The following is a 16,999-nucleotide window of genomic DNA, read 5'->3' on the forward strand; positions in this document are numbered from 1 at the left end:
CCCCCTTGTTAGAGTTGCTTAATGGCCACAAGAAAAGGGAAGCATACACTTTGCCTGTTTGGCATTTTCTGACCTTAATTTGAATGAATTTCTTTTCTCTTTTGACCCTCATTGGCTCTAACCTTGAGAGAAGAAAACTGTCCTCTTACTATCTTTCTGTGTGTCTGTCTGTCCTTACAAAATGACGACATAATCATTAAATGACAGAGGGAAAGGAGGGAGTGGGGGAAGCTACCATGCCTGGATTGAACCCAGGGGCTCACACATGCCAGGCAAGCACTCTGCCAACTGAGCTGCGTCCCAGCCTCTAAGAAGTCCTGCTCTGGCTCTCAAAGCTCCTGGCAGGGCACCCCAGGGAAACAGTGGCTAACACTGGGCTGCAGAGACCATGATCCCCAGTCTCAAAAATAAAAACAGCTTCCCAACTGGCTACCTGACAGGTAGGCCCCCACAGTTAAACTCTGGGCCTTTGGGCTATAGGCCAGTCAGGATCTGAACTGCCCAGCTCCAGGGGTTGAACCTGCCCCTGCATCACTGGCTGGGGCTCTTCTCTCTGGTTCCCCACAGGCAACATATTTCATGACACAGCAGAACTTCTCCGGGGCCCTGGAGGTGGTGAACCAGGTCACTGTGGCCTCAGGGAACTTTCTGCCGGCCTTAGTCCTGAAGATGAGACTGTTCCTGGCTCGGCAAGATTGGGACCAGACCATAGAAACTGCACACAGGTGAGGGAAGCGCCCCTTGCCAGGCCCCGTCCCTTTTAGGTAGTGTGGGTTGCTGGGGAGGGAGCCCGGGGCCTTGCTCAAGCCACTGAAGCACACTACTGCAGAGACAGAGTCTCAGCTCTTTCAAAATTCTGTTTTGAGACAGGTTCTCACTAAGTTTCCAGGCTGGCCTTGAACTCATTCTGTAGCCTAGGCTGACCCTCCTGTCTCAGCCTCCCAAGCAACTATGATCATAGGCTAAGCCACCATGACTGGCCTGTTTTTCATGGTGGTTCGGTTTGGGTTGGGTTGGAGAAAGAATCTCACTCTGGTCTAGATTTTCCTGGAACTCACCATGTAGCCCAGGCCGTCCTCAAACCTATGGCAGTCCTCCTGCCTCAGCCTCCCAAGTGCTGGAATCGCACTGGCGAGCCTTCACACTTGGCCTGGTTTTTCTTTTTCTTTTTAATTTTTATTTGTTTATTTATCATCACCATCATCATGAATGTTTGTGTAGAAGTCAGAGGCCAACTTCCAGGAGTTGGTTCTCCCCTTCCACTCAAGTCCCTGGGCTTGCTCTAATGGCATCACCTGCTGAGCCTTCTCTCTAGGTTCAGGTTTTCTGTTTTTTGAGACAAGGTATCACAACGAAGCCCAGACTGTACTTAAACTCAGTGTCCTCATGCCTCTGGCTCAGGTTTCACTGGAGGGGGCCAAGAAGAGACAGAGGAGCTGTGAATGGAGACAGGGTCAGCTTGGGGTGAGAGCAGCAACTGAGCATTCCGTCCTTGTGTCGTCCTGGGTCCTGACTGGAGTGTGTTGCAGAATGTTGTTTTGACTAGGCAAGGCTATGGGCAAGGCTATGTTACAGTTGTTTATGCTGTGGAATATTACTTAACTGTGTAAAGGTGTGTTACATTTGTTTATGCCGCATTTGTTTGAAGATGTAAAGATGGGTTACTGTTTCACTTTCCTGCCTAAGGTACCTGATTGATCTAATAAAAAGCTGAGTGGCCAATGGCTAGGCAGGGGAGGGACAGGCAGGGCAGGTGGACAGAGAGAATAAGTAGAGGAGAAATCTAAGAAGAGGAGAGGAGAGAACGAGGGAGAAAGAGAGGACGAGAAGCCAGACAGCAGCTGACCAACGGACACGTCAAGGAAGTAGGACATACAGAAACAAAGAAAGATAAAAAAAAAAAAAAACCCAGGCAAAATATAGATAGAGAAACAGATTAAAATCAGAGCTAAGATAAGGCTGAGCATTGATAAATAGGAAGAAGTCTCCTTGTCAACAGGCAGTGGTGGCCCAGGCCTTTAATCCCTGAGTGACCCTGAGCTAAGTGAGGGGGGACATACCTGCAATCCCAGCCCTCTGAGGGTGGAAGCCTGAGGTCCATAACAAATTCAAGGCCAGCCTAGGGAACATGAAACCTGGTATCAAAAAGGAGGAGGAGGGAGAGGAGAAGGCTAGAGCAAAAGAGGAACCAGAGAGATGCTTCAGCAGTTAAAAACTCATGCTGCTCTTCTAGAAGACCCAAGTTCAATTCCCAGCACCTACATCTGATGGTTCATAACTGTAACGTCAGCTTCAGAGGATCAAACGGGCATACACAAATACACATAATTACAAAGTAATTAAAAATAAAAAGGAATGGCTGTTAAAAGGTAGCGAAGGCTTCTAACATCCCAACTCTAGCTGCACTGCGAACACCATCCCTTGATGTCACCTCTCTTCCTATTCCAGAATCCTTGAAAAAGACGAAAGCAACATTGACGCGTGGCAAACTCTCACTGTGCATGAGCTTGTGAGGGAAGGAAACACAGCCACAGTAAGTCAGTCTCCTCAAGACTTAGCAGCTGGCCCAGGGACACATCTTCATACCAGGAGGCCGAGGAGGATGTTCTTATATGAGTTCAGGTCAAGACCCCATCCCTCCAAAAGACAGAGGGAGATAGACAGAGAAGCAGAGATGGGGGGAAAGAGAACGAGAGAAAGAGAGAGAGGGAGAAGGACAAGGAGAGAGGCGCTGACTTAGAAGTTCAGCATTGAGGCAGGGCGTTGGTGGCGCACGCCTTTAATCCCAGCACTTGGGAGGCAGAGGCAGGCGGATCTCTGGGAGTTCAAGGCCAGCCTGGTCTGCAGAGCGAGGTACAGGACAGCCTCCAAAACTACAGAGAAACCCTGTCTCAAAAAACCAAAAAAGAAAAAAAAAAAAAGAAGAAGAAGAAGTTGAGCACTGAACAGATATGATACAAAGAGGGACCCACTGACTCCATCCCCCCTCGTGGCTTTGCCTTTTGAGTAACCAGGAATCCACCACCCTTTGATGGGCCCAGCAAAGCAGAATCTAAAGGGGTCACATCAGGAGGAAGGAAGTTCTGGTTCCTTCTATCAGCAGAGCTCTGAGATGGTGGGTTTCTGGGCTGGGTGACATAGAGGAACAGTCCGTACCCGGGAAAACCCCTGGAAAAGGGCCCTGGCACTGTCTCTGGGGGACAGGACCACAGATGTGTTTCTACTCCTGGACAGGCCTTCGTCAAGCCTGTCACCAGCAGGGTCATCCTGAAGGCCGGGTCAGCACCTCGTGCCCGTCTTCACCCCCACCTCAGGCCCTGGTGTGTGCCCCAGCTGCCTTGCTGAGGAGAGCAGACCCAGCTGGGCCCCGCCCCCTCTCCCCTGTCCGCTTGACCTGTGCTGGGGGTAGGGGAGGGGGAGGGGGAGCAATGGGTGGAGGTCGGAGGACAATCTTCAGGACTTTCAACCTCCTCCTCCACCACGTGGGTCCCAAGGATAGAACTCAGGATGGGAGGCTTTCCCACTGAGCTCTCTCGCTGACCCCTGGGCTTCTCTTTTGACAAGGCTTTGCAGCTGAGAACTCCAGCTTCCCTGGCCCTAGCTGGGGTATGGGCAAGAGAGTCAAGTGCACAACTAGCTGGGGTATGGGCAAGAGAGTCAAGTGCACAACGGCAGCCTCAGAATCAGGTGGCTGGGTGGCCAGGTGACCCCAGACTTTTTTTAAGATTTATTTATTTATTATGTATACAACATTCTGTTTCCATGTATATCTGCACACCAGAAGAGGGCACCAGGTCTCATAACAGATGGTTGTGAGCCACCACGTGGTTGCTGGGAATTGAACTCAGGACCTCTGGAAGAGCAGTCAGTGCTCTTAACCTCTGAGCCATCTCTCCAGCCCCACCCCACACTTTCTAACCCTTCCTCTGCTGTGGAGTGGGGGGGGGGGAGAGACAGCACCATTCACTTACAGTGATAGGTGCCCCATGACATACATGTCAGGATAGAGCTGAGGACTTGCCTGCTACAGGCTGCAGGCAGGGACTTAAGGGTACCCAGTGTGGTCTCATGAGGCCATTTATAACAATGGCCTCTGCCTTGGTGGGACTGGCAGGGCAGCTTCCTCGCACACTCAGGACAAAGGCCCAGGGTCATCCCTGGAGGGAATACTGTTCCTTCAGGCTCCACCTGTGGGGTTTTGAAGCAGTTCTGATGCCTCTGTCATTAGACACAGGGACAAGCAAGGCTAAATCTTGGAGGGTGGCACCAGAGCAGAGTGAGAAGCGGCCAAAATCTCCCAACTAATGGGCAGCCGGCATTGATTGAAAAGTCCTGCCCACCTCCGGTTTTGCATTGGGAGGGGGGGTTCAGTTTTGCTTTGATCCATTTGTAGGCAAGATCTGGAACTTCTTGTGTAGTGAGTATGTCCTTGGTCCCCCGCCTCTCTCTCCTGAGTGCTGGGATTACAGGCATGCACCACCATGCTGGGTTTTACACTGTGGAGCTCAGGGCTTCCAGCATGCTAGGCAAGCAGTCCATCACCTAAGCTACGTCCCCAGCCCTCCATATTGCCTGTTCTGTCTCTGCAGGCTACCGATCATGTCAGAAGTCTAATCAAGGCGCTAGAGACTGGTGAACCCCAGAATCCCAGCCTCCACCTTAAGAAGATTGTTGTAGTCAGCAGACTAGTAAGTAGGCAGCACCCAGTTTCTGACCACGCCCCCCATGGGAAGTCCTTGGCTTCCCTCTGTGCCCTGAGCACCCAGCCCCTCCTCTTCACCCTCCAGCTCACACCTGGACCTTCTGCCTGGGTCACCTGTTCCTGTGACCTATGCCCTTCTCTGGCTGAGAATAGAGACCTGACGTGGCCATGTGTCCTCCACCACGGTACCCCATGGAGGTTGCTATGGTGACTAGGGAGATGGGGTCTGCAGTGCTTTTAGGGTGGTGGCTCTACCAGGGGAGAAGGTGCCACCACCCCTGCTGTGCAGAATCATGCCAGCCCCGATCCAGTATCCATAGTTTTCCACCTGGACTTCTGGCATCAGAGGTCCAAACAGACAAAGCTGCCAAAGAATCTGTCTTTTGAAAGAACGTTCACTCCAGGAAAGGTTTACAGGAAAAGCTAAGAGTGACGCCAACCTGGAATGCAGGGGACAGAATGGGGTTCCTAAGCGCTGCTGGGTGACTGTCCCCATGTCCTCCCTGTGTGTCTGAGTTTCTCAGTTTTATCTTCATGTGGCATGGGACATGGCTCATCACAGCCACTCCCCATCACCAAACTCCAGTATCTTTCCAACAAGCTTTACATTAAAAAAGTAAAAATAAAAACAAACAAAAATCCCCCACAAAACAAAACCCCACCTTCTGGTAAGAAGTTGGGAGTGGTGACGCATACCTGTGATCACAGCACTCCGGGTAGAGACAAGAGGATCAGGAGTTCAAGGCCAGCCTTGGCTACATAGCAAGTTAAAGGCCAGCCTGGGCTACATGAGACCTTGTCACAAAAAAACAAAGCAACCTAGTTACTGCTAGGCCGTGGTGACGCACACCTTTAATCTCAGTACTCAGGAAGCAGAGGCAAGTGGGTCTCTGTGAGTTCAAGGCCAGCCTTGTCTACGGAGAAAGTTCCAGAACAGCCAGGACTACACAGAGAAGCCCTGTCTCAAAGAACCAAACCAAAACAAAACAAAAAAATGGCTGGCCAAGGATGTGTCTGGAGGACCCTATGGTTGGAAGCAGGTTCCTCAGGAGATGGATAGCCAACTACATACATCCAGCTTCCCAGATAGACATCCCAGGTTTCTCTTGGGCTCTTTGCGGCCTTCCCAGCTCTCCTGAAATGCCCTCACTTCTGAGGTATCCTCATGCAGGCAGCTTGGGCTAACTAGACTCTTTCTGTGTGTCCACCCTTTGCAGTGCGGGAGGCACCAGGCCGTCCAGCGGCTAGTGAGCGGCTTCCTGGAGCGCATCTTCATGGCCACACCCTCCTGTGCTGCTGTGGCCACAGAGCTGGGCTACCTCTTCATCCTACAGCAGCAAGTAAAGGAAGCGAGCCTGTGGTACAAGGAGGCCATGAAGTTGGAGGAGAACAGGCTGTCTGCCTTGGCAGGTCTCTGCAGGCCGGGAGAGGAGCAGGGTGGTGTCCTCTGCCAGCCTGGGAGCATTCTCTCCAGGTCGTGTGTGAGTTTAGGGGGGTACTGTACTATACGGGGTCTCCTGGTGAAGCCACAGTTTAGATGGAAGGCCCAGGACTGATCCATGTCATGGCTGCAGCCCCCATACTCTACATCAACAGAAGATAGGCAGGTCAGTGCTCATTCTGGTGGCCCTGCCCCTTCTCAGTCCCTACAGGCCAAAAATGAAGATATCCTCAACACCCCCCCAACACACACACAGCCTCTATGCACATCCAGACTATACACACACACATATACACACAAATACACACAAATATACACACACATACATACACACACAAATACACACACACATACATACATACATACAGATACACACACATATATATACACAGATACACACACACACACACACACACACAGTCCTGACTCCCCGTGAGGATCTGGAGCTGAGAAGCCCCTGGGGAAGGCTCTCTGAGATGAAAGGTTCCTGTTCCTGTTAGTCCTGATACTTCCTTTGTGTAAGTGTCACGTGACCTCTTCCTTCACTCACAGGTTGGAGTCCCCATCTCAGTTGACCTGAAGGGGGAGGCAGGGGCTTGTGCTGGCCTTGGCTTAGAAGACCTGTCACTGTTAGACTTTGTCTTGGTGCCCCTGGGTCTGCAAGCAGTGTGTGTGTTGGGGGCGGGGAGGGGAGGGTAGTGTCCAGTGGGTCATGCAAACTAGGGGACCTCTGAGGAACAAAGTTAAGGCCCCAGAGAGCCTGGGACTTCTGTATTTTTTTTTTTCGAGACAGGGTTTCTCTGTGTAGCTTTGGAGTCTATCCTGGCACTCGCTCTGGAGACCAGGCTGGCCTCGAACTCACAGAGATCCACCTGCCTCTGCCTCCTGAGTGCTGGGATTAAAGGCATGTGCCACCAACTCCTGGCTTCTTCTGTATTTGAAGACTCTATTATGTCCCTTAAGTAAAGGGCTGGATCTGCTGGGTGTAGGTGTGCACCTGTCATCCCAGCAGCAGGAGGAGGAAGCCAGAGGATCAAGAGTTCAAGGTTATCCCCAGCTAGTAAAGATTTGGAGGCCAGCTTGAGCTACATGAGACACTGTCTCCAAAATAATGATTAAAAACAAGTTAATTACCCTAGTCTATAAAAAGAAATAGGCAGACATAGCTTACTGTTTGCCATGGCATGTGTAAGGCCGGAAATCCCCAGTACACTACCACCATAAAAGAAAAATAGTCACCCCAAAAGAAAAGCAGGGGGGGCCACAAATAGGAAATTCACGATGTAATTAAAAAGTCACTAATTTTTTTAAAAGATTTTATTTATTATGTATACAACATTCTGCTTCCATGTATATCTGCACACCACAAGAGGGCACCAGATCTCATAACGGATGGTTGTGAGCCACCATGTGGTTGCTGGGAATTGAACTCAGGACCTCTGGAAGAGCAGTCAGTGCTCTTAACCTCTGAGCCATCTCTCCAGCCCAAAAAAAGTCACTAATTTAAAAACATAAAAATATGTTCATTCTCTCCGGGCGTTGGTGTCCCATGCCTTTAATCCCAGCACTCGAGAGGCAAAGGCAGGAGGATCTCTGTGAGTTCGAGGCCAGCCTGGTCTCCAGAACAAGTTCCAGGACAGGCTCCAGAGCTACGGAGAAACCGTGTTTCTAAAAGAAACAGAAAAAAAAAGAAAAGAAAAGAAAAGAAAAGAAAACTATGTGCATTCTCCCTAATATTCAAGAGAACGTGGATTAGAATGCATTCATTTGTTCCTTTGGCATTGTGTGTATACATGTGTGTGGGGGGGTGAGTGTGAGAGAGAGAGTGTGTGTGTGTGTGTGTGAGCACCTCCACAGAGGTCAGAGCAGGGTGTTGGATCTCCTGGAGCTGGAGCAGCAGGCAGTTGTGAGTCCTCTGTCATGACGGCTGGGAACCTACCTCAGGTCTTCTGTGGGAGCAGCCAGTGCTCTTACAGCTGAGCCTCTCTTCAGCCCCTCCTTTTACATTTTAGATTGGTGAGGATTGACTCCTGTCCGGGATGACAAGACGGCTGAGTATATAAAGAGTCCTCCCGCAAGCCTGGTGGCCTGGGTTCAGCCTCCAGGACCCACTTAGGAGTGAGCTGACTCTCACATGTGCAAGAGGGCACACATGCTCACGCGTGTGCATACATATACACAGTTCCGTTTGTCGCCATGCTAGGAAGTTGAGCCCGGGGCTTCGTGCAGGCCTGACCGCCCAGACGTAGATCTTTGAGTTGCATATTGCTGGGTGCACATTAATAACAAATACTTAGAGAGGTGTTTGGAGGGTTAGATCCCCAAGTTGTTAATGGTGGTTATCCCAGGAGCCATTGTTGAAGCCAACACAGGATTGGGGGATAACTGTCTTTGTGCTTTGTTTCAGCTCTTTGCCACACGCACACCTCACTCCTTCAGTTTGAGAAGACCGACTGCCTGGGTCCCTCCTTCGAGTCTCAGTCCCACCCGAGATCGGCTGGGCGGGGCGGGGCGGGGCTGCCGGCTCTGCTGTCTGCTTGCCCAAGCTTCATTCTTTCCCATCTACAGGGAGCATCTGGTGCCAGATCTTACAGGGCCAGCTGGACGAGGCTGCGCACCAGCTGGAGTTCCTCAGGGAGGTGCAGCAGTCCCTTGGGAAGTCTGAGGTCAGAACTAACGGACAAGGACGGCTCCCCGGTGGGTGGAGTCTCCAGCAGAGGGCCACCTCTCTGCTCCGGTCAGCCTGGGCTCCCGGGCCAGCCTCGGCTTCCCGGCCGGCTGGCCTAGGTTCTGAACCCCAAGCCTCTCTTGCACAGGTGCTGGTTTTCCTGCAAGCCCTCGTGGCATCTAAGAAGCAAAAGCTAGAGCAAGAGGCCACCGCGCTCCTGAAGGAGTCAGTGGAGCTGCACTTCTCCAACATGCAGGGCCTGGCCCTGGGCCCCGAATACTTTGAAAAACTGGACCCCCTCTTTCTGGTCTGCATTGCCAAGGAGTATCTGCATTTCTGCCCCAAGCAGGTTAGGGGGCGACCCATCTTCGTGGCAGGGGCCTAAAGCACAAGTGTGGTTGGTTGCCACACAAAGGAACGGAAACAAGGGCTTTAGGTGGCCAGCCACCACGCCAGACTGACCTGTGAGCAAACGACCAGGGATCTAGTGTTTTTGTGGTATTTGTTTTGTTGTCTTGTTTTTGAGACAGGGTCTCCTGTAGCCCAGGTTAGTCTCTCACTTCCTACATAGCCAGGGATGACCTTTGAACTCCTGGTCCTCCCGCCTGGGAGCTGGGATTACAGGTGTTTGCCCCCACACCCAGTTACAGGTGCTGCCCCAGCCCCAGGGCTTTCCAAATTGGAGCAGGCTGAAGCCTGACCACCTCAGAGGCTGTCCTGGGTCAGAGCTGGATGTCCTAGGTGCAACTCAAAGCGTCCTTGCTTTCACCAGCTCCCAGGCCTTTCTGAAGCTGTGGTACAGGGACCGTATTTGGGTGGGCAGCACAGAGGCCATGCCCCGTCCATATCCTGACACGAGCTGTAATCCCAGCACTCAGGAGGTAGAGGAAGGAGGGTTAGAAGTTCAAGATCTGAGCTGGAGAGACGGCTCTGCTGCTAAGATCACTGGCTGCTCTTCCAGAGGACGGCGTGTGTGTGTGTGTGTGTGTGTGTGTGTGTGTGTGTGTGTGTGTGTGTGTGTGAATTCCCAGCACCCACATGGCAGCTCACAACTGTCTCCAGTTCCAGGGGATCTGACACCCTCACACTAATGCACATCAAATAAAGTTAAATTAAAATTAAAAAAAAAAAAGTTCAAGATCATCCTTGGCTGCATAGGGAATCTGAGGCCGTCAGGGGACCCTGTCTGGGGTGGGGGTGGGGTGGACTAGGAAGAGGAGGAGGTAGGAGAAGAAAAAATGCAAAACACACATTTTAGCCCCTGATGTTCCCACAGCCTCGGTCACCTGGCCAGCTCCTGTCTCCGCTTCTCAAACAAGTCTCTATGATCTTGAGTCCTGTGGTGAAGGTGGCCCCGGGCATGTTGGACCCACTGTTTGTGACAGCTCAGGTCAAGTTTCTCTCAGGTGAGCAGCAAATCCTAGCAAACACCTGGTGGAGCTTCTGCCCTAGGCTATATCCACGGATCCTTGCCTGGGATCCTTTTCCTGTCTCACACACACACACACACACACACACACACACACACACACACACCCCTGCATACATATGGACATGCACAGAACACCATGTGGAGGAACTGCAAGGACGTGTGATATAGGAAGAGTGTGTCCACGAGGTCCTGGATCGTGAGGCTTTCACCGAGGCCACAGCCAGGCCTGCCAGTTCCTCCCTCCCATGTCACAGTTCAGGCACCCGGGGGAGGGGGAGAGAGAAAGAGAGAGAGAGAGAGAGAGAGAGAGAGAGAGAGAGAGAGAGAGAGAGAACATTCCATGGCTACCCAGGTGCTCTCTCTGAGGCACAGCCCTCCCCTGAAGCACCAATCTTCTTGCTGCAGAACAGACTGTTTTCATGCCTCTAGTTGGCTCTACACTGAGGGCCTTCACTCATCTGAGGGCTCCTAAGTCTTTATCCTCAAGGCTCCTCTGTGCCAAGTTCACTCATAATTTTCAGGTCTCCTGGGTTCAAGGCCAGGGAGGAAGGACTGCCCCAGAGGCACTGGTAGCTACCAGCAGGGTAAGGACTAAAGCTAGGTCTCCAGGGGGTTAGGTTGCCATGGTGACTTCTTCCTTTTCGCAGAATACAAGAAAAGATGAGGGAGTTTGGGACCCAAAAGAGATGTATCCCAACCTCAGGGTGCTGGCAACAGCTATGGAGAGGCCTGGCTACAGAAGGAGGAAGTGCCCCTCCCAGCCCTCTGCACCCTAGCATTAAGTGCCACTATCAAACCAGGACTGCCTGCCTGGGTTCGGAGAGGCCCCCAAGTCTCCTCATGTCAGGAGGTTCAGGCCTCCAATGCCTTGGGTTTAAATGAAGACATAAGTCTATTCAGACTTTAGCAGGTGTTGCAAGGCAGAGCAAGAGCTCAGACATTAAAGTGCTTTCTTTGCAAGCTCCAGGACCTAAGTTTGATCCCATGCTTGTAATCCTAGTGCCAGAGTGACAGACAGGGACAGGTGGAACCCCAGGGCTGGCTGGCTGGCCAGCTTAGCCTATGTGGTGAGTGAGCTCCAAGCCAGAGAGACTGACTCTGTCTCTACACAAGGTGAATGGTCCCTGAGGAATGACACTGGGTATCATCTGGTATGCACATACTCATGCACACATCATACTTTCTCTCTCTTTCTCGTATGCACGCGCACGCACAGGCACACACACACACACACACACACACTTTAAAACTGGACAAAATGCCAACATTTTATGGAGATTTCTGTACAACGTGTGAAATCCATTCTCCCTTACTCGTTGGGTCTGGGGGCTCCTGAAGACCCCTGGATATAGACTTTGCTTTTGTGTTCCTAGGGGAGCTGGAGAATGCCCAGAGCACCCTGCAGCGCTGCCTGGAGCTGGACCCCAACTTTGTAGACGCCCACCTCCTCATGTCCCAGATCTACCTGGCTCAGGGCAACTTTGCCATGTGTTCCCATTGTCTAGAGCTGGGTGTCAGCCACAACTTCCAGGTGGGAGCCGTCTACACTGTGTGGTCCATCCCATACTCCTTTCCAGACCATTGCTGGGGCAGGGGGAGCACAAAAAGGCATAGGAAACCCCCCCCACCCTTTGCTAACCCACAGGCAGGGCAGCCTCATTGGCCCCCCGGGAGAAGCTCCCCAGGCTGTGAGCTCACCCCCAGCTCTGCTCTGCCTCTCTTAGGTCCGAGACCACCCCCTCTACCACTTCATCAAAGCCAAGGCCCTCAACAAGACTGGTGAATATGCTGAGGCCATAAAGACCTTGAAAATGATCATAAAGCTACCCACCATAAAGGCAGAAGACAGCAGGAAGCCCCGAGGCCCTTCCGTTCAGCCCAGCGAGCGGGCGTCAATCCTGCTGGAGCTAGTAGAGGCCCTCCGACTGAATGGGGAGCTGGTGAGAAATGCCTGGCATGGGGCTGGAAATTAGGTCAGTGAATAAAGAGCTTGCTGTGAGAGCATCAGGACTAGAGTTCGAAACGCCAGAACCTACAATACATCTGAGTATTAGGTTCAGTGAGAGAGGCCTGCCTCGATGAGTAGAGTGGAGAACAACTGAGAGAGATACCCAGTGTCAACATCTTCTCTCCTCATGCAAACATGAGTGTGCATCTACACACACTTGCCTCCTCCCCCCAATGGGAACACACACACACACACACACACACACACACACACACACACACACACCACAACACACCAAACACAGACACACCACAAAGAAACGCTTTGCTCCCATCCCCTGGGCTGGGAGCAAAGCTCTGGAGGCCCCCCAGGAGATCAGCTTGGGAGCCCAGCTCTTATTTTGCCCCAACTTCACTTGGGCTATGATTTGAGCCCTTTTTGCTTGTTGGTTTGCTTTGGTTGAGATGGAGTCTTTTACGTAGCCCTGGCTGTCCTGGAACAAGCAGAGGTGGATACTCTGTCTATGCAGAACCAGGAGCTGCCCCTTCCAAAGTCAGCAGATAGCCAGTCATTCCTAAAGCCACGAGTCGGTATGTCAGGCACCAGGAAGGGAGCTGGGTGAAGGACAACAAGCCCAGATGTTCCCACTGGGGACAGAAGGTAGGGGATTGGGGCTGGGGAGGGAGTGAGACACCCCCCTCCCTCCCCCCCCCCCAGCACAGGGACATCCTTAGGGCGGCCAGCTCTAAATCACAGGAGGTCAGGACTTCGGATGGGGTCCTCAGTGCAGCACCTCTCTGCTTCTGTCCATCCTGGACTCAGAGTCAGAAAGAGCATAAACTGAAAAATCAGTTCTATAGCCAGACAAAGATAGGGGCCGGGAGGGAGCCTACGTACTGCAAAGGTGCTCCCAGAGGAGGAGCTTCCAGCAGCTCAGGGCAGGCTATACTCTGGGAGAGTAGTGCCAAAAAGAGTGTTGTTACTCCAGTCTAGCACTTTGAGGGTTTGAGTTTAGGGATCCAGGGTATTTGGTTGTTTGATTTGGTTTTTTGTTTGCTTGGTTTTGGTTTTGGTTTTGTTTTGTTTTTTTAATTTTAAAATTAATCACATCCATTTATTTTGTGTATATGCATGTGTGAGCATGTAGGTCTGCATGTGTACATGCATCCGTGGAGGTCAGGGGACAAATTAATTACAGGAGTTGGCTCCCTCCTTCCACTGTACCCGTCCTGGGGATTGAACTTAGCAGCAGCACCTTTACCTGCTGAGCCATCTCATGAACCCTTCATTAGGTTTTGTTTGTTTGTTTTTTTTTTTTTTTTTTTTTTTTTTTTTTTTTTTTTTGGACACTGTCTATGTAGTCCAGATGGGCAGAAAACTCATGTTTCTCCTGCCTCAGCCTCTCAAGGGTCAGCATTGCAGGTGTTCATCCTCATGGCTGGGCCTCCCGGCTAACCTCCTGCGGGAAGGGTGCAGTGGGATGAGCTGTCCTGTTAGAGGAGGTACACTGGTGACAGTCACTAATGACCAGTCACTGCCCCCTGGGCTGCTCCACAGGTGGCTGTATGCCATCTTGGCACAGGAGCACACACACACACACACACACACACACACACACACACACACACACACACACACACACGCTCCCAGGTTGGGGTGGGAAAAGCGTGGGAAATGTGGTCTAAATGTCCAGGGCTCACCTGTACCAGATAATACCAAAGAGAGGGTCCGTGTGGTCTCCACACTGCAGCACGAGGCCACCAAGGTCATGCAGGACGCCATCAATGAGTTCAGCGGCACGCCCGAGGAGGTGCGCATCACGATTGCCAATGTGGACCTGGCTCTGAGCAAAGGCAACGTAGACCTGGCTCTGAGCATGCTGAGAGGCATCACACCCAAGCAGCCCTGCTACACAGAAGCCAAGGAGAAGACGGCCAGCATCTACCTGAACATCCGCAAGGACGTGCGCCTCTACATCGGCTGCTACATGTAAGCTCCGCCTGCAGGAGGCGGCGCCCATTCCTCGGGCTGACTTCTGAGGACCCTCAGCCCTACCACCTGCCCTTCCTCTGCACCCCTGCGCTGTGTGGCTTACCTTATGGCGGTAGCACATAGGCTCAGATCCCAGCTCTGATGCCAAAGGAGTCATGAGAACACCTTCACACCCTGGCCCTTGGCGCAGCGCCTCAGGGGTGATCCGTGTAGGGTGGGTGAGGAAAAAGAGCAGAAGTCAGAAGCCCCATCCCTCTGTCTCCTAGGATTCAGTGTTGGAACCTGGAGAGGCCCTTCCCGGCCCCTTTCTCTGGGAGAAACTAGGCAGTTTGGGGGTTGGTGACCTGGGAGGGTAGAAACTGACCAACAGGGTAAGGTGTCCAGAGTGCACTTTCAGAGGAGCAGTGTGGGCTGGGGTGGGGCTCAGTGGTCGTGTGCTTGCTAGACATATACACGACCTGGGTTCCAGCACAGCGTCTCAGGAATAAGGAGTGAAGCCCCGTTATGGAGTGTTTGCTTAGCGTTCCATTAGACCCGTGTGTTCAGTCTTCAGTGTGACATAAAACCAGGCACGGAGGCCACCACCGTAATCCCGGTACTGGGGAGGTGGAAACTAGAGGATCGGGAGTTCATAACCAGCCTGAGATATGGATGCTGTCTAAAAAACAACCAAACCCAAACAAGCAAACATGCAAAACAGTGTGACTGCCCAGGAGAAGATGGGAGGGTGAAGAGGGGAGAGCTGGGGTGGTCCCCAGGAACTCCAGGACTCGAGAATGACCAATGGGTGGACCCTCGCCAGGCCCAGGCCTGAGAGAGATGGTTGACTTCTCCTGTAGGGAGCTCTGTGAACATCTGCCTGGCCCCCACAGCAGCCTGCTCCTGGGTGACGCGTTCATGAGCATTCAGGAGGTGAGTGGGGGAGCCAGGGAGCCTGTGGGCCTTACTAACTCAACCCAGGATCGCTTCCCCAGTGAGAGAAGAGAAAGACACCACCCCTTGCTCTCCCCACCAGCCTGAGAAGGCCCTGGAGGTATATGACGAGGCCTACAGAAAGAACCCTCACGACGCCATCTTGGTCAGCAGGATCGGACAAGCCTACATGAAGACGCACCAGTACTCCAAGGTGAGGCTGCCCTGGGGAGGGCCAGCCATGCAGGGAAAGAGCAAGAAGGCTCATGAGTTGGGGGGTCAGGATAGGAAGGGACAGTGTCTCCCTTGCTCTCTCCAGCTTCCTGCTGAGAGTGTGACCAGTGGTGAGCCCAGCCAGTCTGTAGTGTCACCCTGCATGCTTCACCTAAGCCCAGTGAGGAGGTGGGGGTGGGACATTCGCTTTGGGCATCTGTGTGCTAAGGGGCTGCTGAAGGGACGTGTTGTCAGTCACCCCCATGCACAGACAAACTGAGGTCAATATTTCCTGTTTGCACCTAGGCCATTAATTACTATGAGGCGGCCCAGAAGATCAGTGGGCAGGACTTCCTGTGCTGCGAGCTGGCCGAGCTGCTCCTGAAACTGAAGAAATACCACAAAGCAGAGAAGGTACTGAAGCAGGCCTTGGAACGAGACTCCTCAGGTGAGGTGGTATCTGAACTCACTCCTACCTCGCTGTGTCCCCTCCCCCTTGACCCTCCCACATCAGCTGGGGACCTGAACCCAGCTTTCCCCATTACCCAGGGGCTGGACTATGATGACTGGCATCTTTCTCTAGGGGTCAAGGACATCCCATCCATGATGAATGAGGTCAAGTGCTTGGTTCTGCTGGCAAAGGTTTACAAGAACCATAAAAAAGAGGATGTGGTTGAAACACTGAACCAGGTAAGTGACCCAAGGTCTTTGCCAGTTGTCAGGAGGAAGGGAGTTGGGCTCATGGTGTTAGGAGAAAGCTTGAGGGGGAACCTTGCGTGGGGGACCTAGGCAGACTCCATGGCAGGCGAGGGTGACTGAAGCAGAGGAAGAAGCACGCCAGGCAGACAGAGCTTAAGTGAGGAGTTTTATTAGAAAGGGGAGGAAGGGCTGGGCGTTGGTGGCACACGCCTTTAATCCCAGCACTCGGGAGGCAGAGGCAGGCAGATCTCTGTGAGTTCGAGGCCAGCCTGGTCTCCAGAGCGAGTGCCAGGATAGGCTCCAAAGCTACACAGAAAAACCCTGTCTCGAAAATAAAAAAAAAAAAGAAAGAAAGAAAGAAAGAAAGGGGAGGAAGGGGGGAAGGAAAGAGGTAAAGAGAGACGGAGACAGAGAGAGGACAGAGGAGAAGAGGGAGACAGGGGAACAGCAGGAAAGAGAATAGGAAAAGAGGAGGAAAGAGAGGAACAGGCAAAGAGAGCTGGAAAAGAGAGCATAAGTGGGCGGGGTCTGTCTTTTAAAGGGGTCCTTTGCACCTGCGTGCAGACTGTACTCATGGAACCCTGGGCTGACCAGGGCACTGCCTGAGTGCATTCTGCCAGGTGACAGGGCAGGCCAGCATCATGCCTGAATCCTTACACATGGGTGTGCGAGGGTGCAGACCTTCCTCAAGAGAGGCCCATCACCTTCTACTCACTCCACATCTTTGTTCATCAGTGACAGCCCATCTGAGAATACTGGGCCAGGATGGGCTGAGGAGAGCCAGGCAATAGTGACTTTGTCCTTACGGAGGCTGACCATGTGACAATGGCAGCAGCTCTCTGCATTGAGAGCTCTATGTTACCTTTGTTTGACCCTCCACCCTCCTCCCCCAACCCTGATCCTTCCTTCTGCTCTCCCTGGCTCAGTACCTACTTTGCTTCCTTCCTTTTCAGAGGGTCTTACTATGTTTACCAGGCTAGACTAGCACTCAC

At 52.4% G+C, this 16,999-nt stretch overlaps 1 protein-coding gene across 1 annotated transcript in view; it reads left to right on the forward strand.

Moving 5' to 3' along the window:
• The window catches only part of Ttc21a (tetratricopeptide repeat domain 21A), a 31,896-nt gene that overhangs the window by 7,673 nt on the left and 7,224 nt on the right, over nt 1-16,999 (forward strand). Inside the window, exons 6-19 of the mRNA XM_027415384.2 lie at nt 568-725; nt 2,449-2,533; nt 4,590-4,688; nt 5,920-6,112; nt 8,712-8,809; nt 8,960-9,160; nt 10,088-10,217; nt 11,617-11,774; nt 11,968-12,183; nt 13,942-14,180; nt 15,023-15,095; nt 15,199-15,309; nt 15,615-15,756; nt 15,892-15,998. Of these exons, the coding sequence (XP_027271185.1) occupies nt 568-725; nt 2,449-2,533; nt 4,590-4,688; nt 5,920-6,112; nt 8,712-8,809; nt 8,960-9,160; nt 10,088-10,217; nt 11,617-11,774; nt 11,968-12,183; nt 13,942-14,180; nt 15,023-15,095; nt 15,199-15,309; nt 15,615-15,756; nt 15,892-15,998 (2,010 nt within the window). The remainder of the gene's footprint in view (nt 1-567; nt 726-2,448; nt 2,534-4,589; nt 4,689-5,919; nt 6,113-8,711; nt 8,810-8,959; nt 9,161-10,087; nt 10,218-11,616; nt 11,775-11,967; nt 12,184-13,941; nt 14,181-15,022; nt 15,096-15,198; nt 15,310-15,614; nt 15,757-15,891; nt 15,999-16,999) is intronic.

The sequence above is a fragment of the Cricetulus griseus genome, chromosome 4 (genome assembly GCF_003668045.3).
Source record: "Cricetulus griseus strain 17A/GY chromosome 4, alternate assembly CriGri-PICRH-1.0, whole genome shotgun sequence".
NCBI lineage: Eukaryota > Metazoa > Chordata > Mammalia > Rodentia > Cricetidae > Cricetulus > Cricetulus griseus.